The following is a 21217-nucleotide window of genomic DNA, read 5'->3' as shown; positions in this document are numbered from 1 at the left end:
GGGGGGGGGCAGCATCTGGAAGCAAGGCCCCGTCTGTGCTAGGAAAGGTCCTTTTGTCCTGTCAACACTTCCTGAGTCTCCAAAGCCAAGTGTCCCCGGGGCCTGGGGAACCGCCCCTAGCTGAGCCCAGCCCTGTGATCATTTCATGCACCGCTGCTATCCTGAAACCTAGAAATGAAACTCCGTCTCTCTGCCGATGGCTCCGTTCCTCTTCTACCAGCAATATTAAATGTGCATGAGAAACACCGCTGTTCCCGGCCGCAGACACCGAGCGCGAAGGCGCTCGAACTGTGACCTGTGTAATGAGAGCCGGATCAACCGTGGCGCGGCGGGGAGAGACGCCGGGGAAGCGGGTGATGCAGACTGGGAGGAGGCACGCAGAGACGGCCCCCTGGGAGTGGGGCGAAGGCAGGGATGCAGAAGCTTTGGGGAGCAACAGTGCTCTTCTTGGGCGAGCTTGTGCGTCTCTGTCTCCGTTAGTCTATAAGGTGCCTTGCTGCCCTGCCCTTGAGCTGGCACCTGCAGTGGGAACGGCTGAGCGGGCTGCTTCAGCGCACGAAGGAAAGATGTCGCCTGTGTGATTTTACCACGCCTTGAACTCTCCTTTGCAACACGAGCTTTCATTTCTACCCAGAACTTTTACAATCTTTTCCCCTATGCCTGAAGAAGGGTGTTTGTGCCCGAAAGCTGGCAATTAAAGACAGTTTTTTCCAAAAATCTAGTTGGTCTAATAAAAAATATCACCTCTAGTACCAGTTCTGATTTCTTTTGCCTCTAGACCAATACGGCTGCAACCTGTATACCTGACTTTAAAGGCATTATTCTTTAGCGAGGCTGGGAAGGGCTCAAGAACAGAGTGCAAACGTCCCCGGGCCTTGGTCCATGCTCTACCCTTGGTGTAAAACCTGCGGTGAGGCGGGGGCCGGATCCCCGCTCTGCTTCTATCCCCGAAGGAGAAGAGGGAGCTGCAACAACCCTGGTGGCACCGGGCATCGGCCATCGCTGTCTCCCCCGTGCCCGGCGAGGGCGGCATGCCCTGCGGCTGTGGCAGGAGCTCAGCCAAGGGTTTGCAGAGGCTGGTCTGGACAGCGATGATCCTGCCTCTGGCTGGGCTCAGTGACCTCTGAAGGCCCCTTCTAGCCCGACTCCTCCGCGCGCCTCTGTTATTGCAGCTGGTCTTGGCCTCCGCAGGAGACGGGAGGACAGATTAGCTGCCTGGCTAGGTCTGCCACTCTGGTATCCAGCGCATTTAAAGCCCTGAAGTGTGTGTACAAAAATGATACAAACCAGCCAATTTAAAAAGACAAAATCTCTTTCCAGTGACCTCTCGAGGAGAGGGTCGGGGAAGGAAAGTGAGCCGGGGCCAGGGCCGCACGGTCCAGATGCGGGCTGCCGGCAGCGTCATCCCAAGGACAGGGCAGCTGTGCCCTTTCAACAGCAAAAGTACAGGCATGGAGGTGGGTTTTTTCGGTACCCGGTTAACCCGCTCCTGTCCTCGCTTGCCGTGCAGGAGCCGCGAGTCACCGCGGGCCACGGGTCAGGGCAGCCGGTCTCCTGTGGCCCAAAGGGGCTGCGGAGAAGGGTGGACAGCTGTGCCCTGGCACCGGGTGGGGGTGGGTCATGTCAGGACCCAAACCTGTAGCACGACTGTGGCAGAGACACGGCCCCTTTGCTTTGCTGCAGCCCCGGCCTGTGGCGCAGCTGCAGTCAAGGCATGAGGAGGGCAAGCCCCAGATGCACTGATCCGGCCTCCCCCATGTGTGCATGGCTTGGGGAAAACCTCTTCCCTGGCCAGGCCAATAAAGAGGTTGCCCATGTCTGAGTTTCCACTGGGGAGAGAACAAAACGGGGAGATACCGGCAGCTTTTGGGAGGGAGGGGAGTGAGCTTGGTGAGACAGAAACCAAGACAGAGAGGGAGCACGAGGCCGTGGTGCTAAGCTCCGTGCCTTGGCTCCAAGACAAGAGAGCTCAAGCAGCTGCTTTTCCTCATCTCGGACTCTGTTTCCTGCCCCCCAGCTGATAATGCTCTTTATCCTTTCATCAGCCCTTAAGCAAACCCCCGACAGTCAATAAACAAGTGGAAAAATACTGGCGGGGCCTTAACCAGTGGAGAGGGACGCGGCTTCTCAAACACTAACCCTTCGGAGTCGGGGCGCACGCTTGCAGGACGGGCGGGCACTCAGCACGAGAGCAGGGGCTTATACAGCGAGACCACCTGTCCAGCTGGGTCAGCCCGAGCTGGCTACACTGGGTCGCCTCGGGGTGGCCGCATGTCCGAGTCACACAAAAGAAAACCTCCGGGCACAAGCAAGGCAGTTGCATGAGCCAACAAAGAGCCAGAAACTGGCCCCGGCTCGGTTCACGGGGGAATCGGCGCTAGCACCATCCTGGTGTTGGGCTTTCACTAACATGGATGAGGTTTGTGTAAGTCTAGGCAAGCCAGGCAATGCCGTGCTGGCCCCGGTTGCCAGCACTCATCTCCAGGCTTGCACAAGCAAAGGCAAACTTCACATGTGCATGCAGGATTTGCACAGGGCTGTGTGTTTGTGCACACAGGCTTCATTTGCACAGCCAAATGGCCGTCCTCACAAAGGCTTCCACATGCATGTGGCAGCTGGCCTGGGACCCTTTGGGCACCAGGGTGCCAGTGTGCTGAGATCTGGCTATGAGGGTCTCGTCTTCCCTGGATGCAGCAGCTGTCGCTCCTCCCACCCTGCCAGGCAGGTTTGGCCCTCGGGGTGTGCTGACAGGCTCGCACTGCCGGGCAGGTCGGGGAGCGCGCGCGTGCCGGGGAGAGGGGAAAGCCGTCCGGACAGCTCTGCGTGGACGTGGGGCTGAGCATAGCTCTGGCCACAGTGCCCATGCACCAAAGGTCCCAACAGGCAGGTAGTGCACGCAGGGATTTAGAAACAGTATGGAGAGGAATGAAACCATATCCAGTTCCCAGATTCAGGGTGATGAGCCACCGGACCATGCGCACCACGCCATGTGCTGCCTTCAAAACCCAGGGGCATTAGCAATACCTCTGCGGCACAGGCTGCACAGTGCCACGTCACTGCCTGATGCACAGAAAAGCCTCCGGCTCCTTCCTGCTGCCTCAGACGCGGCTGTCGGAGCCGTGCAGAGGTGGGGAGTTTGGCAGCCCTTTGCAGCTACGGAGGCCCCAAACCTCGGCTCTCGCCAGCCGTTGCGCCGGCCCGGCTGGGCCCCAGATGCTCCAGGGAGCGGAGAGGGCCTTTGCCCTGCTGGGCCGCGCCAGGCGGGCGCCCGTGAAGCCGGACCCTCGCCCCCGGGGACGGTCCCTTACCTCCACGGGGCGGCAGCGTGACGTTGAGCAGATCCTTCATGCCGCACTCGGGGCCCACGTTCCCGTTGTAGCTGGCGACGCGGGCGCAGAACATGAGGCGGCACAGCCGCTCGGCATCGGTGTCGTTGTGGATGGCAGCAACGACGTCGAAGTCGCAGCCGTTGTTGGCGCCCTGGGGCACCTTGATCCTCATGGTCACGCCTGTCTCCTCCTGCGGCACCGGCCTCCTCTGGCGTTTGGCTTTGGCGAACACTTCCCGTTCCTTGTCGGAGCCTGCATGACCCCGAAAGACCGCGGTTATTACCAGAGCCGTGGGGCTGGCAGGGACCCGCGGGGTCACGTCTTTGCCCTTTGCCCCACAGCCAGCCTCTGCGCGAGGTCTGCGGGCGGACCAGCCCCGTGCGTCCTTCCCCGGCCTCCCTCGTTCGCCCTCCGGCACAGCTCTGCCTTTCCCGGGGCTGCTCCTGCCCCAGCCCTCCCCGCGTCGGCAGGCCGTACCCTCGGGGTACTTGTAGTGGTGGGTGATGTCCTCCCTGCTGTCTCGGCCCACGCCCTTGGTGCTGATGCTCTTCCCCACGATGGAGGGGTGGACGGTCTTCTTCCGGGAGCCGTCGCTCTGCAGGATCCAGTAGACCAGGTCCGCGTTGACCTCCGCAAAGACGAACGGGATGTCGTACTTCAGGGCCAAGTCGCCTTCCTTGATGGCTCTGACGGGCGAGGGGCCGCAGCAGTAAACCCCTGTGGAAGAGGGCTGGGTTATCACCGCGCGTGTGGCCTGCGCAGTCCGTGCGAGCGGGGTGTGGCAGGCCCTTGCGTGTGCAAGAAGCGGGGTCGCGGGTCAGACATGGGCATCCCTTTCCCCCCGACCTTCGCTCTTCTCCTGCGGAGTGGGGTCCAGCGCCTGCCATCCGTCGTAGCCAGCGGAGAGGTCAGGACGGGCCATCCACGACTCCACCCAGCAGTGGAAATTCCTGGGAGGAAAGGAAAGGGGAAGGGGAGAGTGGGCGGGCTGGGCCGTTTGCCGGGGGGGAGCCTCCCCACGGTGCCCTGCCTGCCCACCATATCATGTCCTTGGATCCTTGCTGCAGGCTGCCTCTCTCGTCCAGGTAGCGGTCGATGACCAGGTTCTTGTTGGTGTCGTGGGCAGAGTTGTAGTTGGTCACCACGCGCGTGGGAATCCCCAGGCACCTCAGCACTGGGGAGGAAGCAAGAGCGGGCAGAGGTAAGGCACGGCACCTGCCAAGCCTGCGGGCCCGGAGGGCACGGGGTGCAACCCAGCCCTCCCCTGGGCTGCCGCATGGACAGCCGAGGACCCTCGAAACACCTGTGTGTGCGGGGGGCACGCCCCACCCTGGCATCATCCCTGCCTCGGTCACTGATACGGGACCACGCTCTTTCCCGTCCCTGGGGCAGTAGGTTGGCTCCTAGGTGCACCGTGCCCTGAGAGGCAGCTCCGGCGGGGAAGGGGGCCACATGGGACTGGGACTGCGCAGCCCGGAGATGCCGAGATAGAAGAGACTGGAAAGGCGCTTTCAAGGGAGGGCGAGAGCCAGCAGGACGCAGACCCGCGCCTGGGATCTCTGAGCTGCTGCTCGCAGCAAGCAGGTCCCCCGGCAGCGCGGGAGCGTCACGGGCAGCCTCCGAGAGCAGAAAGCTCCAGCCTTCCTCGTCCTCCTCTGAAAGAATCGGGTTATAAATCCCCAAGAGGATGCATGAGGCCAAGTGCTGATTTTTTTCCCCCTTATGGGCAAAAACTGCACCAGTGCATGTGTGTGCATGCACGTGTGCACGTGCATCAAGGACCAGTTCAGGGAGGGCCTGACCCTGTTCTCACATGCACCAGCATGAATGCCCGGCCCAGGGTGGAGCTGCTTTACTTTATGTCAGTCTGAGATGAGACCTGGGTGCTCCATGGGGGGAGGCCACGGAGGTCTGTCTTGCAGCCACGCACATGTCATCTCCCTGGATCAGGTTCATGGTTTTAATGTGTAAGGGCAAGTTTTGGTGGGCACAGCGAATGCCGCTCCTCTCTCCAGCGTGGGGCGATCTATGGGCTGGGGGAAGCTGAATGACAAACCCAATGCCTTTTGTCCTGCTTGGGGGGCCTGACATTTGGGTCTGGCCAAAATCGAGCTGCTGGAATCAGCACAGAGTGGGGGGCAATCACTGGAAGCCCCCCTCTGCCCCCCAGACCCTCGCGGGTGCCTGTCCAAGGGCTGGGGTCTCATCTCCTTGTGCCAGTTTGACTCTCATGCTGATTTAATTAAAATCACTCCTGTCTTGCACCAACGTGAGCTGGCTCAGAGTCACAACCGGCGGGGAGTCTGAACTCCCCAGCCTGGCGAAGAAGAGGGCAACGGGGCCAGCCTGCAGCGCCTCACCTGTACAAGCCACCGCAGCGAAGACCCAGCACTGGCCGTATCTGACGGGCTGGCAGCCGAACTTGCTCCATCTCCGCAGGATGTCCACGCTGCCTATCCAGGACATGGGGCTCACCCCGTCACTGTACTTGTTGTCCCAGCGCCCTGCCAGCACCCCCCGGTCGTCGTTGCAGTTCACCTGCAGCACAGCCAGGAAGGTCCCCGGTGAGGAGCGCGTGCGGGCTGGGCGCACATGTCCACGGAGCACCAGCTCGCTAAGGAGGTAGTTGATGGGGCGGGAGGGCGGTTATCGTGGCTGGCCCTGTGTGCCGCATGCACCCTGGGAGTGGCGTCCAGGGTATACCTGGGCCCTGGCCATGCAGTCAGGTAGACAAACAGAGTAAAAGGCTGCACACAGGCGATCTGGGAAGGACAGAAGCAATGGGTCAGGGGCTCTTGGGATGCTCCAGGACTCACCATGGCGCTGACGACCCTGCCGATGTAGACTGGGCAGTTGCGGCGGGAGCAGTCCCGGTTCTGGTCCCGGAAGAACTTGGGGTTCGTGTCCAGCAGCAGGAGGCACGTTTCCACCATGTTGTCCTCGAACTGGCACCGACGGGGGGAGGGTGGGAGAAGAGGGGGCAGAGCTGTTAAGCCAGCAGAGCGGGTGCAGCGTGGGGAACCCACCGGGGCTGAATGAGCTGTGTCCTGGGGGCACGAGACAGCGGAGCGGGACGCTGCCCCCCTGCCTCTCTTCCCTCGTACTGTCCCAGAGGGAACATCGATCCTCCCGCCAGCACGCCCATGGCGGGCACCTGCACCTGCGCCTGCGCTGGCCCAGGCATGTGGGAGCCAGACCCCGGCACCAGCGAGGGGCAGCTGGCACTAGTGCTTCTTGGGCATTCGCCGGCCCTCGGCTTTCCCCCTTCATCAAACGGGGACAGACCCCCAGCTCCTGAGTCCAGGAGCGGGGTATAGTCAAACGCCTGGGCCAGTCCCTGCTTGTTGACCTGGGGCACAGGGAGCCAGCAGGAAGTGCCCCTGAGGCAGTGGCTTTGCAATGGTGCCATCCTGGCATTTCGGGGGGGCTTTATCTGCAGGCCTGGAGCGTGCACGAGGGGGCGGGGGGAGGCAGGGAGCCTGCCTGTGTGTGCTGTGCAGATAAGGAGCTGATGCACGCCCGGGCTTCAAGCCTCAGCGTGCCCCACTGAAGAGCGGGGCCGCCTGCCCGTGGAGCTGGGTTTCCCGCTGTGCAGGGAGCTCAGAGGCATGGGGGAATCGTCCCGAGCAGGGTGCAAACCCCTTGGGAACCAAGCGGCTTGTCTCCCCCGGCGCTGGGGACGAGCCCCAGGCCCCCCCAGGCACCTCTGGGCAAGGAGGGCAGCCTGGAGCCTGGGATGGGGGCGAGCGGGACCATCCCGCACTGAGCCCCGGCTTGGGGAAGGGTGGGCAGAGGTGCCGACACACCGCAGCTCCCACCCGCCGCGCCGGGACCTGCCCTCTCGGCACCGTCCCCAGAGGAAACCGCGGGCTGCTGGGATGTAGGACTGGGAGCCGGACCCTGCTGGGGACAAGGTTTCGTCCACGCGGGCGCGCCGCGCTCCCGCCCGCGTACGCAGGGCCTCAGGCTCAGCCCGTATCAGCCCACGCGGCCGGCTATCGAGCGAGGGCCTCGCCATGTTTCCGGACAGCGTGTTTCTGCTGCAATTAGCCCTGCCCGCCCCGACCCCGCCGGCCTCTGCGTAATGATTTATGGGCCCGCGTCCCCTCCGCGCTTCTCCCGGGTCCTGCAGTCAGCATTTTCCCTGTCCATAACGAGGGTGTAATTTGTCTGCCTCTGCAGGACGGCCGAGCGAGGCTTCCTCTGCAGCCTCGCTGGCCGTTATCGGAGGATGCAGGCGGTCGTGCTGGACACCGAGCGGGGAGGAGGCGTGGGGTTATCTAGCACTGCTCTTTGCAGGGCCGGACTCTCATTTAAAATTGTGTGTATATCATGCGTGATCCCTGCATGCTGCTGCCCAGCCGCGATGGGCCGGAAGGAGCCCTGGGAGCGGGCAAGGGTGCAGACTGGGCCCCGGGTGCCATAACCCACGCAGGGGCTCGGAGCCGGGGACTCACCTGCCCGAAGTTCCAGGGTGTGGAGACAATGAAGTCGTTTGAGCCCTGAAAGATGAGGCCCTGCTGCGTCAGCACGTACTCGGTGCGCTGGTCTTCATCCTCCAGATAGACGGTGTCCTCTGCGGGGGGAAGAGCACAGGGACCTTGGTGGGCTGGCCGGTGAGGTTATTCAACAGCCTTCGAATGGTTTGGAGCAATACAAAAGCACCAGCTCGCTTCTGGCATCGCCCAAAAAGCTATTGTTCCCTGCAAATGTGTTGGCGAGCCACTGCCGCAAGCTCTGGCGTGCATCGGGCAGCAGGCAGGGGAAGCTGCCCACTGCCCATATCTCTACAGACTGGGCCTGGGAAGTTGGCCATGTCGTGCGGGGGTGCTGGAGCTCACTGGGAGGTGGCAGGAGCACTCGGCGTACCCATGGGGGAGACGGACAAAGACACGGCAAGCCCCCTGTCTGGTTGCAAGCCTGGCCCTGGCCAGAGAAAGTTCAGTGTTGCTTCCTCCTTCAGGGCAGTGTAGGGCCTGGGAGCAGGGGCTGGAAGGTGGGGGCAAAGGGGCTGTGGGCCGAGGCTCTTTGGACTGTCTGTGCTGCAAGCCGACGCTCGCCTCGGTCTGCACTTATGTCAGGGCACCAGTGTCCTGGTGGGAGCTGGCCTCGGCGAGAAGCTGGGTGAGACCCAGATCAGACCCATCTCCCCCCCGAGACTGCCTCGAAGATCACCGAAAGCCTCACCTGGACACCACGGGTTGAAAAGCAGGATGAACTCGCCCAGCCGGAAGCTGGTGCCTTGGTAGCCGGTGGAGGCCTCCATGGTCAGGGTGTAGAGGCCGATGCGAGCGTCGGGCGGAGAGCAGAGGGACAAGGAGAGAGCCGTGCCGTCCTGCTGCTCCACCGCCGCGCTCCACGCCGACGCCTGCAGGCAGCTGGAGACGGAGAAGTGGCTCCGGGTTCCCCCGGTCTCCGTGGGGCACGGTCCTAGCAAAGGCAATGGACCTGTTAGCGCCACGTGCCCCTGCCTCTCGCCCCCAGCCCCGGGGCACGTGGCGCTCTGGCATCCCTGTCCCGACACCAGCCCTGGGGTGCACCGGGGCCCTGCTAAACCCGTCCCCGTTTGCATGGTGTTCGCTCTGGAGGGGAAGGGGCAGCTGTACTGGGGTCTCCTGGTCAGCCCGGCACTCCCACTGACCGGCTGCTCTGCTGCCCCGGCCCCTTGGCCTCTCTGCAGTCGAGGAGAGGGCGGCCTGCACCGCTGCACCCCTCTCCTGCCGCCGGGGGGTCCTGTCCGTGCATCACGGCGTAAGCAGCTATGGGGTCCTGGGGCCAAGGCCCTTCGGGGGGGGAGAAATAGGGGTTAACCTTGAACGTGCTGGGCTAGACCCAGAGCCCATGGGGGGGGGCTGCAGCTGTTCCCCTGCTCCTGCACAGCGGTTGGCTCCCAGCAAGGAGCCGCCAGTAAAGGACCGATGGGTTGGGAGAGCACAACGGGTCCCTAATGAGCCACTGACGTGATGCAAAACACGTGTGAGCGGTGCCCCAGGGCTGCCGCTGCTGGGGCTGGCACGTCCTCCTCCCCGCGGGCACTGCTGGCGTGTTCTCGCGCGTCCCCGGGGAGCTGGGCAACTGGGGCTGGGGCACCTTCAGGCCCAAGAATGGGGCCGGGGATCATTTTGTTGGCAGCTTGCCTTTGTTTTTCCACCCAAATTTATGGGACACTGGAGAGTCCAGCAAAGAGTCTGAGAATTGCCCAGTCCTCCTCCTTGGGCGCCAGCGCCTGTCTGGGGACCCAGACAGCTGAACCCCAGCTAGGGGCCAGAGGGCAATGCAATAGCCTAATGCCAGCTGGTGCCCGCGGGGCGGGAGAGCGGGAAGCAGCCCAACGTCTGGTCAGGGCACCATGAAACAGGAGGGCCCAGTCCCCTTTGCAAGCTCAGCTGCACCAGAGCCTCACGCCAGACCTTTTGCAACCAGAAGCAGAAGGAGAGCAGGGCTGGATGGGCCCTTGACGCCTCTCGCTCGGAGCAGGGTCGGGGCGGCGAGGTGCCCCCTGCATCAGAGCTTGGCCCGGCAGGCCTGGCCCCAGGGGCTGGCAGCGATGCCAGTAGCGGCTGTGCAGGACAGAGCCCTCCTTTCACTCCCATCCCTGCCCGCAGTGGCCAGGTGCTGGGATGCAAGCATGCCGGATCCCACATGCGGCTCCCCCGGGCCCGGGACAGAGCCGCCCTGTGCAGCCTCCTCCCAGCTCTGGCTCTGCCCTGTGCCTGGCAGCCGCACGCTGGGGCAGAGCTGGGCGAGCCTCCTCCCACACTGGGAGCTCTGTGTTACCCTGGGGCTGTGCCCAGGCTCCAGCCCTGGAGGCGGTGAGAGCATCCAGGCCAAAAATACACCCAGTGACACAGCTGCTCCCCCGGCCTCGCTTGTTTGGGAGCAGCGCCGAGCCCCGAGTGCGGAGGTGGAGCCGCAGCCCGGGTAATTACTCATCTCTCCTCCGGGGCCCCCACCCGGCGGGGACAGCGTGTCCTCCCGCCCCTCCCTCCCAAAGGCTTCTTGTCCAGCGTGACCGCCGGGCAGGGCGGCTCTGGGGCCTTTCCGCAGGATGCACCGGCTGGCACCGTGCAAACAGCTCTGCCTTAAAAATACCCCCTGCGTGTTTACACTTCAGTCAAGCCCCTTCTCCGCGGGGCAGGGCTGTTTCGGCTGGCCGGGTGAGCCAAGGTCTGCGCAAGCCCTGCCTGGGGGCGGGCAGCCTGGGTGCTCTCTGTGCCGGCTTCAGATGGCTCCTGGCACTTCCCTCCACCGTGTCCTCAGCCCAGGGTGCTGGCCCAGGGACAGCGGCACTTCCCTGGGGCCTTACGTCTGCTGCGCTGTTCTGGGCCCGCTCAGGAGAAGCAGCGCTCGGGGGTCGAAGCAGACGGAGATGGGCCAGGGGCTGCGGCGGGGCAGGGGGCTCGGGCAGCGAGCGTGGCGTTGCACCGCGTGCGGTGCCCGAGATCTTGGCAGACGGGGCTGCGGGGCGGGAGGGGATGGATCGGAGGTTTCCGAGGTGGGAGCTGGGAACGGCCGGGCTGCGGGCCGTGCGGCTTGCGCCCGTGGCAGGCGGTCTGCGGGTGCTCCAAGTGCCTGGCGGCAGTAAAACACGAGGGCGATGCTTCAGGCGTGCACCCTTCCTAGGCGAGGGCTAGCGCAGCGCCCCGACTGTCCCCTGGTCTCGACTTCTTCAGCCATCTCTGCCCCGGCCGCGAGCGAGGCAGGTCGTGTGGGCTGGACAGGGCACGGACAGCTGGGCGATGGGCTGAACATCTGGCGCTCGGTAATGGCTTTTGGCCTGTGTGCACCGGGAATGACGAGCAGGCGCCCTCTGCACAAGCTTTCAAAGGACCATCTTGCGAATGCGGCAGTGCTATCTGCAGAACCGGTGCGGGAGGGCGGGGGCTGCCTCCCACTGTCCTCAGGAACTGCCCGTCTGTGGGAAGATCACTCTCCCTTTGAAGGTGGCAGGAGCTGGGCTGGGGACAGGAAGGCTGCCGAGGGCTTTGTCATCGGCCCCACAGCTCATGACTAAGTCCCAAGAGCTCCCTGCCGGGCCCTCTCTGGGGAGGTCAGCGCGGCGTGACTGTATCTGGTCCACGCAGCCGAGATGCTTCCAGGTCGAAGGAGGATGTTGACCTGGTTGCGAGCTTCCTTGTATTGTTCCCTGCCCTTTCCTTGCTTCTCCTTGGCAGAAAGCAGGTTTCTGATGGGTCGAGATAACACACCAGTCAAGGTCCGAGCACGTCTCTCCCCTTGATCTCGGGTCCAGAACGGCCCAGCTTACAAAGAAAGGAAGGGGCAGCGTCCAAAATATCTGGGATCTCCAAGCAGGGGGTGAAACCGTAACGCTTGTCTAGATGCTGCAAGTCCACGTGGCCTGCTGCAGCCTTGGAAATGCCGTCGGGTGCGGCGTGGCCAGCCGCTGCTGTGGGCTCCCTGCATGCGCCGTACCCGTCTCCACGGTGTGCAGGCGTGCATGGGTGCATCTACCTACCATCCCGAGGAGCACGACTGTAGCGTGCCGTAGCTGCTTTGCAGATAGCAGAGCCGTGGCCTGAAAGGGAGGTGAGGTGAGCTGCCCTGGGGCACAGCGTGAGTCTGTGGCAGTCAGGAATAGGGACTGGGGCTCCCAAGTCCTACCTGGGCAAAGCTAAGGCAGGTATAACTGCTTCACACCCCGTTACGAGACTCACCAGCCACAAGCTGCATGGATTTAACTCGGCTGGCGGGAGTGAAACCAGGAAGCCTGGACCCAGGGCCTTGTGGCCAAGCATGCAGCCAGGACTTGGGAGCCTCGGTCGCTATTGCTGGCCCTGCTACGGACTCAGGCTGCGCCCGTGGGCAGCTCGCGGTCCCTCCCTTCCAGCCCTCCGGCACGGCAGCGACACAAGGCTCGATTCGCTGGCCTTTGTTACGCGCCTGAGATACGTAAGCAAAAGGTGCTTTGGATTTATGAAGTCTGGGAGCAGCTCCTTTCCGCAGAGGTCACTCCAGCTTCGCCTTATCTTTGCAGTGAGGGACTCGGCTTCCTCCCCTCGCCGTGATTGCCATCACCGTCGTGCTGTGCATCCCCTGCGCCGCGCCGCGCCGCGCCACGGGGATGGCTTCTGGCAGAGGCCCTGGCTGGCTGCCGGGTGAGACCTCTCCGGCTTCGGGGGTCTCCTGGCTGACGGGCTGCTGTTATTATCGGTGGCAGTGGCAGCACGCGCGGGTTTTTCTAATTATGGTAACTTGGCCGCAGAGGTGACGGGTGGGAGTTTTGGGACGCCCGAAGCCCGGGCAGGTTTCACAGCCCCCGAGCAAGCATTTCAAGGCAAGCACCAGGCAGCTGGGGAGCCTGCCCGCCCCATCGGCCCGACTTGTCTCCGAATGGCTGGACAACGAGCGCACGTTGCTGGCAGGGGGCAGCTAGCGGGAAACTCGAGCAGATAAACACCTCGGGCTTGTTTTTCTCTCCTCCTTGACCTCCCCTTTCCTCCCTTTGCTTATTTTCCAAGGGTTGTGATGAGGGAGAGTCTCTGCCTCCATGCTTCTCCTCCCCAGGACCCCGAGAAAAGCAGCTGTGACCTTGGGATCGGCTGCTGCGGGCCTTTAATTGGGGACGTGACAGAATCCGACCCAGGCAGGGTCTTCCACGGCTTCGCGCCAACGCAGGCCAAAGGGAAAGTAGTTTTGGCCCCAGGCTGTGGATTGACTCTGTGGCTTGTAAAAACCAGCAGGTGTGGTGGGTGAAGCAGCTGTTTGGCTTCCCGAACAGAAATGTGAGGGCTGCTGCTTTGAGGCCTATCTGTACCTCCAGTCTCTGCCCACAGCATGGGGGGAATGGCTCACTGCCACAGCAAGCAACTCCAGGCTTACCTGTTTGCACGTTGAGGGCAAGTGTGTCCACGCCGTCCTCATACCCCCGCCCCGCGAAGTGCAGCATGATGGTGAAGGGCTGGCCCCTCCTCACCACGAGCCGCTGGCTACCCATCTCCTCCGTCCTGTGCATCGCCCCGTTGCTCTCCTGCTGCAGGTCGCATGTTTCCAGCACCAGATCTGCAAAACCAAGAGCACCTTCCATTGCACTCTGGAAAATCTGGCCCCCTCCCGAGCCCAGGGACCAGACCCCAAACCCCGGGGCCCTTGGTAGCAAGAGGGAGGGGGGTTCTCTCACTGGGGATCCTTCCCTGTGGCGTGACAGCCTTACCTGGGCTGGATCTCACTGTGCACACACACTCATTCACCGCCCTCTGTGCGCACATGCGACGCACGTGCAATTCACATGCCACATGCACATGCAATGCACACACCACGTGCACGCAGTGCACGTGCCCCTGCATTTGAGGGTGCCAGTGGCAGCGGTGAAACCTGTCTGAGCCCCTGGGTTTTCTCTCCCCGGTGAGCGAGCGTGCACAGGGGCTCCTTCCCTCGGGTGCTTTGTCTCCGCGGGGTCTCTTGTCTCAGCTCTCAGGAACGTAGCTCACAGCTGCCCGTTGTCAGCCCCCAGCTCCCATGTTCTCACTGGCACTAATTACTGGTGACTTTATCTTTGTAATTTAAATGGCCTGCTTGTCCGGGAGAGAGAAGTGGCTCTGCTCCAACCCCTCTCTTGGGTCTTCATTAAGGGAACGAGCTTGACAGCATCCTCCTAATGCAAGCGCAGCTCCCTGCCTCCCCTTCCCCTGAGGGGTGGTATCATCCAGTACAGCTGTCACTTGGGGTCTCCTCGGGTACCAGCTTTATCCAGCGTGTGTCGGGCAAAGGCTCTTGGACCAGGCCCGCGCAGAGGCAGCGAGAGGTAAAACGCTGGACCTGAGCCTGCAGGGCAGAGCTGGGCTCAGGACTGCGCTTTCTGTGCCAGGTCCTTGCACCACAGCCCTGCTCTCAGGACGCAGCGGCGTGAGTCGGTCAGGGCTCAAGCATGGGGGAGCTATGCTGCAAGGGAGCCTGCCTGCCTGCCTTTGGAAAGGTTTTGCTCCCCAGGTCCAGCAGGAAAGTCTTCCTCTCCCTTCTCCCAGTGCCTTTGAAATCCCCAGTTGTTTGCTAGGACTTTCCCCACTCCTCTACCAGGCAGGAGGGCTTACGTGCAGGCCGGCCGTTCCCTGGACGTGCTGATGAAGGGACGTGGGATGCAGGCCCGGAGCCAGCCGGCTCCTGTCTGACACTGATGGAAGCGGGGCCTGCGCCGTGCGAGCGCTCGGCGAGCCAGGTAATTGCAGATCCCTGTCCCTATTGTTCTAGCACGGTGCCCCCGGCACTACGCTCTCATTCATCATTGTTCAGGGCCGATGACCCTTGAATGCACCACAGTCAGACAGATTAGTTCCCAGAATAGGGGAAAGTATTAATGTAGGGGAACACATCGCTCGCTCAGCGCCAGGCTGATGGAGCATGGACTACAGGGCGGGATTTACAGTGACAGCCACCTCGCTGGGCTCCTCGGCTCCTGCCGCTCGGTTGCTTCCTCTCTCGGCCGCAGGGCGCCTGGGGCAGGGTGTCCAGGGCTGTCCGGCGGCACGGGGGAGCCCCTTTGAGAGCTGCTATAGGGACTGGTGATGCTTCTCACCCCCTCCGGCCTGTCCCGTGGATGCCAAACCCCCCACCACAAAGTCATCCCTGCTCCCTGCCCTCGAGGAAGGAAGCAAAAGAGGCGTCCCTGGCTTTCACCTGGTGGCGCAATGGGCTACAGAGGAGAAAACCCAGCATTTCTCCACAGCTGGGAGAGCTCAAAGGATCCACAGCTCAGGGCAAAGCAAAGCAATCCCTTGGCCAGCCAAGCCACGGGACCGTGGCCAAAGCATCATGCTCTGCAAGGAGACATCCAGTTCCCTCACAGCAGAGCTGTCGTGTGATCTCCTGCCTGGCTGCATGGCCAAGAAGTTTGAGACAAAGCAGATAAGGTGTTTGTGAGCGAGGAGATCTGCAAACTCTGTTCCCCTTGGGGTTTTCCCCCCGCCCTTGGCCGTGGCCATCTCTGAAGCAATACAAACTGGAAACTCTGCTGGAGTTGACTCCTGCCGGCCTCTCTGGGGCCCAGGACCCCGGGCCGGTCACAGCTCGATGACTGTAACGAGAACAACATGCCTCGGGCGACACGTCCGCCGTTCTCCGTCGGTCCCTCTGCCGCGTGCAGGGAGCAGTGCTTTGGAAGCGCTCATCATCAGGCTGCCCCGTGTTTGAAACAGCCTTCACCTCGTGCGGACACTGGTTCAGCAACTGCACTTGTGTCTGCCAGGCTTTTACCCACCGAAGTTATCACCAGCGCCTGCCGTCGCTGTCGTGGGAGAGATCTGGGGAAGCTGTGCTGCTCCCTCTTTTCCCCACTGTTTGCTGTGTGCCTTGGCGAGCTGGACTTCGGCTCCTGAACGTGGTCCCACAAGGGATAAAGGTGGCCGTGGCTGAAACCGTGTTTCAGCTTAACTTTCCCCATGCACCCGAGCTCAGACTCGCACTTCAGAGGCACGGATTGACTGTGCCCGAAGCCAGCTCGGCCCCACGTTTGGGAGGAGAGGTGGGAGATCTTGTTAGTGATGATTACTTCTTTTCTTAAATGCAGAGGAGATGCTTGGATGCTACCACGATGGGGGACATTTAGCCCCTCGGTGCCCCGTTCCTTCCTCATCCTAGGACCGCACAGAGGGACCCTTGCAGGCATCTCACGGGGCAACGCTCCCCGTAGGTAGCAGTGAGCTCAGCCGCATCCACCTTCCTGGAGTGACGCCTCCTTGCATCAGCAGATAATCTTCCCCCCGATCTTCCAAGCCGGGCACCCGAGCATCCCCAGGCCTCCCTACCCATGTCCTCCAGCTGCCCTGCGGCACGAGGGGTGAGAGGAGCTGGAGGACTGCTCTGCTGGCAATACAGCCCTCCAGCTCAGGGATCCTCAGCCTTTACAGACTCAAAGCCCCCTCCGAAAACACCAGTTCTGAGCTTTCCCTTGTTTTTTGATTGGCAGAAAAATGCTAAAGCAATTCTTCTGTTGCAGAGGACTCGGAGAGACGCGACTGGGCAGGATGTTTGCGATGCTGTGGATCTCTGCTTGAAATCTGGGTTTCTCGTGTGAGTCACATGTGGTGCTGCACACCTGACAGTGGTAATGTTGTGCGGCACCCCGCCGTGGCTTTCAAAGGCTCTCGTGTCCGCCCCCGCGTGCCACAGCTCCCCTGCTCTAGCTGCTTCTGGGGGAGCATGGCAGCAAGTGAACCCGCTTTCTTTAAGATGCCGCACCAACCCTTCTCTTTTGCCTCCCTTTCCTCTTATTTCGTCTCCAGAATACATTTAATAGCCCTGCTGTTGCTGCTGAGGTCACGGGGGGCTGAACTGACCCAATCTGTGTTTTTGCACCATTCTTCACCAGTTTGACACGGCTGCTGAGCGCGCACAGCTGTGCGATGCCCCGAGGCACCGGAGGATTTTACTGAGCCCGATAGCATGGGTCACACTGCTGGTTTCCGCACCCTGCGGGTTATGCCCAGCTCGCTCGGACACAAGCAACCTCATTTCTCAAGACCTAGAAAAGAAAAATCTCCCTTTTCCTGGGAAAAATAGCTTGGAGAAGCCCTCTATGTCCCAGGGGGATTTCCAGAAGCCGGGAAGGTTTATTTTTTTATGGCGTCTTCAGATAACCGTCTTAAAATAGAGCAAAACTTTAAGCAAATACTTTTATGGTGGTTGCATCTGACATGCCATCGAAAGGCAGCTTGCACTTTGCGATGTTATTTTACCATGTCACTCTTCGCAGCGCCATGTTATTACGACAAGAGAAGGTTATTGCCCTTGAAGTCTAGTAAAGCATTAACTTAAATATAGTTGTCTCCCGGTCCTCGCAATCTCCAATTTTCATCTTTCTCATTTCCTAGCACTCTGCACTAGCATCAAGACTTTGCAATTCAGTTTTAATAACCTGACCGTCGCATGAAGTTCCAGAAACAGAAACAAATGCAGCGGAGGGAAAGGAGCCGGCTCGCTGCTCTGGGGCGGGTTTGCTGAACGCGCTGCAATGCTCCCTTTAACTTTTCAAGTGGACTGCATGGCACACACAGCCGCACGTAGGGAAGCTAGTAGCCAGGCACGCCACTCTACATGCATGCTTGCAGAGCAACCCCGAGCCAGGCAAAACTTTTTTCCCTCTAGGAAAGCTTTATGAAGCAGTTGGCAAGGAAAGCAGCAGTGTACCCCCCCCTTCGGCTTTACCTTCAGCCATGGTGTCCCGGGCAGGAATCCTGTCAACTCTGCTTGGTCTCCTCTGGCTGTGACTGTAGCTGAGTAAAGGAGCTAATAGATCAGCTCCCTCCCCCCTAGCTAGCCCTTTATAAAGGCAGGCACAGCCCACACCCCTCGGCTGGGTGGATATCAGGCAAACTTAAGGCATGGGGGGCGGGGGGGAGAACGAGGCTGCTTCCAGGAAAAAATTAAGTCCACTTTTTTTGTTGTTTTTGAACTTAGAGCAGTGTTTGTAATAGGTCCTCTCCCCACACACAGGGGAAGAAACCGTATGACTAAGGGGCGTTGGGAGGAACTGGTGCACGGACACTTCTGTACAGATAAGCAGTCTCTCGCTGGCCCCGCACCGGGCTCCGGGAGAGGAGGGCAGGCTTTTCCCCACTGCTCCAGAGGTGGCTGGGTTTCCCCCTCAGCTGTTGGGTGTCGACAAGGGATGCTTGGAAAAGAAACCTGGTGCTGGAACCTCCGTCCCCCTCCCATAAATAATCCCTGGGAGCTTCTGCAGGGGAAAAAAAGCCCCACACACCGCCGGGGCCTGACGTCCATCCCTTGCCCTTGCCCTTGCCCTATGGCTGAGGGTGAGGGTGCCGGACGCGGCCTCCCCTCCCAGCCCCGGCGTCGTCTCCCCTGCTTTGCACCTGTTCCTGCGGCGGGACGGAGCAGCGTCGAGCGCCTCGGGAGAGCCAGTGGCCAGCGCCGAGCGCCCCTGCCCGCGTGCTGGCTCGGGGGGGGCGAAGGAGGCGCTGGCAGGTTTATGGGCTCGGGCGAGGTGGTGATGGTGAAACCACCAGCCGTGCCTGGAGGGGAGGTGCGCCCGCTCCAACAGCCACCTGCCCGTGGTCTCGGACGTCCAGACCCACCGGTGCCCTGGGACAGCTGCCCCCCGAGAGCAGGTAATTCGTACAAAACAGGCTCCCAAATGCTTTCCCTTTATTGACTCTGATCTGCCTCAGACCGGAGCTCCGGGAAACCGTGTCCTATCCCATACGTGGGCTTGTGGGGCCGGGACCTTTCGCCTCCCAGGAAAGGCAGCAGAGTCACTTTGGTCTGCCGGTGCTACTGACTCACACAGGGGTCTCACGGCTCCCGTTTTGCGAGAGAGCTGTGCAATGCGTGCTCTTGTCTTCAGCATCCAACCTTTGCATGCAGGGCAAAGGCAAGGCAGTGGGTTACCTAGGCAGAGATACCAGCGGTGGCGAGTTTCCACCCTGGCGCGTGGGCTTTCCCATTGCAACAAGAAAGACAGGAGATGTGCTGAGGCCCAGCCAGGCGAGCTGTGGCTGGGGGGAAAGCCCTCCCTGTGTAACTGCATGCTGGAAGATCAAGAGCTCTGGCCACAGGAATGACAGGTGAGGTCTTCACGCTGGGATGGGTCTTGCAGGAGGCACGGCGCTGTGCCACGTCGCACAGCAGAGGCCTCAGAAATCAGCTCTCTCGCAGTGCGTGAAATGGAGCAGGCAGGGCAGGGCGGCTGTCATGGGCTCGCAGCCCAGCTGTGGCCGGGAAGAGCCAGGTCATTCATAAGGCTTCGGAAGGGAGGCAGGGAACAAGGTTCAAATTGTGCAATAAATCCTGCTCGAGCAGAAGGCTTGGGACCAGCTGTGGTTAATTAGTCAGTCCGCCATGCTCTAATTGGCTTCCACGCACGTGCACGTCCCAGCCGCATCCTGAGATGCGTTGCTGGACCCGCGGAGGGGCTCACGGCTCGTGGTCTGCGCTATTCGCCCTGAAGAGCGTCAGTCGTCCTCCTCGAGAATCGACCCCTCGTGCCACAGTGGCGCTGGGCGGATGCAGAGCAATGATGCTGGATGGTCCAGGCTCTCCTCTCCACTGCATCCAACTCTACTGGCTGCTGTGAATTCCCCTTTATGCCAAAGCTGGCGTAAAGGACCCTGGGCCTAGTTGGAAATGCTTGGCATTCATTGGAAAATGCTGATGCATTGAACAGGAAATATTTCATTTCCCACACAAATGGGAAATATAGGTTTAGAGCTAAACCAGATCACCACCAGATTCCTCCCAAAGCAGATGCCCTGTTTCGGTCCTCTCCGCACCACATGTGTATGCTGTGATGAAGTCATTCGTGAGATGATCACAATCATTATTTCTCAATACTCCATTCTGGACCAACGACCTTTCTTGTCAGGACTCTTGATAAATGAGTTCCTTCAAAAAGTCTCTGTTTTTATAGTGAATATTTCCAGCAACACCATTTTGCTGGAAAGTGCCCAACCAGCTCTACTCCAAATGCGTGCTTAGCACAACTGGTGCAGTTAGCAACATAATGTGCACCAGTGAGAAACATGACTGCAAGTAGTTTTTCTGCCCAACAATTTTAAGAAAGGCCAAGGGGATATGCACAACCAGGGGTCTGTTGTAGGAGCTGGTCCTCTTGCCCTTGCTATTAGGGGAGCAGCCTAAGAATAGCATCCTACTTTTCAACAGTCGTTGCCTCTAGTTTAGGTGATGACTTTGCCTGTACAGCTTTGATGCGAGTCCCTGGAGGTTTGAAATGCCGTCGCATACATTTTCCCTCCTTGCAGTGGTTTCTCTTCCACTTCAGCTCTGAGTGGATATTCATACTCCTCTGGGCTCCCCGGGCACTTCCTGGGGGGGTCGGGCAGAGGGAGGAGGAAAGAGAAATACCCAAACCGGGTGTCTGGTGTGCTACAAGAAGCCCGGGCACCAATACAGCGCTGGTTATGACCCTTTATTACTCAGCTTTGGCCGTGCTCGTCCTTTGGAGATGCTGTCCTCTAGATGCACCTAGTTGCTGCCTGTAATTTATAATAAATAGGCCAGTAATGGCCTTGGCTTCTCTGCAAGGCAAATCTAAAACAGATTCTTCTCATTCTGCTTTCATTTTGCTCAGACAAACGAGCTATTTATTACCTAGCGATGGGGGTGCTTCTGTGCACGTCTGCTGGGGTGGAGACCGAACAGGCAGGATGGGATGGTGGGGGAGGCTGTTTAATGGTTCGGGTGGGTTTCACCCACATTTGGGTTCTCAGATCAGATGTCCGACGGGTGCTGCCGTCTGCCTGGCCGCGGCTCGGCTGGGCAAGCAGCCCTCCTGCCCCGTGGCTGCAGCATCACTGGGGATCGGCAGCTCTCGGGGCAGCAGCACATGTGAGCTCCCAGCGATGCCCACAGGCTCCCAGTAGGCCTTGGTGGGCCCGGGGCTCTGCCTTTTCCACCTGGCATGTCGTCCTGATAGTCCGATGTCCCGCAGCTGGGTGAGGCCGGAGCGTGGCCGGAGCTCCTGTGGGATGCTACTCGTCCTTGGCTGTGAGAGCCTCTGTGGCCAGTGTCTCGCACAAGGAGCGGCGCCCATCCATCTGGCAATCCTGTGCACGCCGTGGAGGCACTGGAAAGGCCCCAGATGCGGGCTGGGAATTACCCGGGCGTGTTATTTTTACTGTGCGTTGCAGACGGCGAGCTCAGAGGAGGAAGGTGTTTGCCTTGCGGGTGCCAGCAGTTTGCTCAAGGAGGTCAGCAGACTCTCGCAACTTCCCCTCCTGCTCATTTTTAAAACAAGACCCACTTCATGGCGTGCATCTCCCTGCACAGACAGGCCCGCGGCTGTTTGCTTCGCCGGGTGTGGGCGCGCTAGTGACCAAAGCTCGTGGGGCTGTGCTAGCAAATCCTGACTCGGCTGTTGATGCAGACGGGCGAGCAAGCCCCTGAGAGCAGACGGCATT

General features: G+C 60.8%; 1 protein-coding gene and 1 long non-coding RNA gene across 2 annotated transcripts in view; one reads left to right on the top strand and one right to left on the bottom strand.

Annotated features, from left to right (window-relative positions):
• Positions 1 to 4945, top strand: part of LOC109313105 — an 8987-nt gene extending 4042 nt beyond the window's left edge. Inside the window, exon 3 of the long non-coding RNA XR_002101966.1 lies at positions 4934 to 4945. This is a non-coding gene — a long non-coding RNA (uncharacterized LOC109313105). The remainder of the gene's footprint in view (positions 1 to 4933) is intronic.
• TGM2 (transglutaminase 2) overlaps positions 1 to 17626 on the bottom strand; it is a 20713-nt gene extending 3087 nt beyond the window's left edge. The window contains exons 1-10 of the mRNA XM_019539506.1: positions 17487 to 17626; positions 13170 to 13349; positions 8517 to 8759; positions 7787 to 7905; positions 6146 to 6274; positions 5690 to 5867; positions 4368 to 4503; positions 4176 to 4279; positions 3807 to 4046; positions 3309 to 3581 (exon numbers count right to left, since the gene is read on the bottom strand). Of these exons, the coding sequence (XP_019395051.1) occupies positions 3309 to 3581; positions 3807 to 4046; positions 4176 to 4279; positions 4368 to 4503; positions 5690 to 5867; positions 6146 to 6274; positions 7787 to 7905; positions 8517 to 8759; positions 13170 to 13349; positions 17487 to 17496 (1612 nt within the window). The 5' untranslated portion in view covers positions 17497 to 17626. The remainder of the gene's footprint in view (positions 1 to 3308; positions 3582 to 3806; positions 4047 to 4175; positions 4280 to 4367; positions 4504 to 5689; positions 5868 to 6145; positions 6275 to 7786; positions 7906 to 8516; positions 8760 to 13169; positions 13350 to 17486) is intronic.
• Positions 17627 to 21217: the final 3591 nt, after the last annotated feature.

The sequence above is a fragment of the Crocodylus porosus genome, unplaced genomic scaffold, assembly GCF_001723895.1.
Source record: "Crocodylus porosus isolate Cpor-Errol unplaced genomic scaffold, CroPor_comp1, whole genome shotgun sequence".
Classification (NCBI taxonomy): Eukaryota; Metazoa; Chordata; order Crocodylia; family Crocodylidae; genus Crocodylus; species Crocodylus porosus.
The sequence above is the reverse complement of the archived record's forward strand: the minus strand, read 5'-3'. Positions and strand labels throughout refer to the sequence as shown.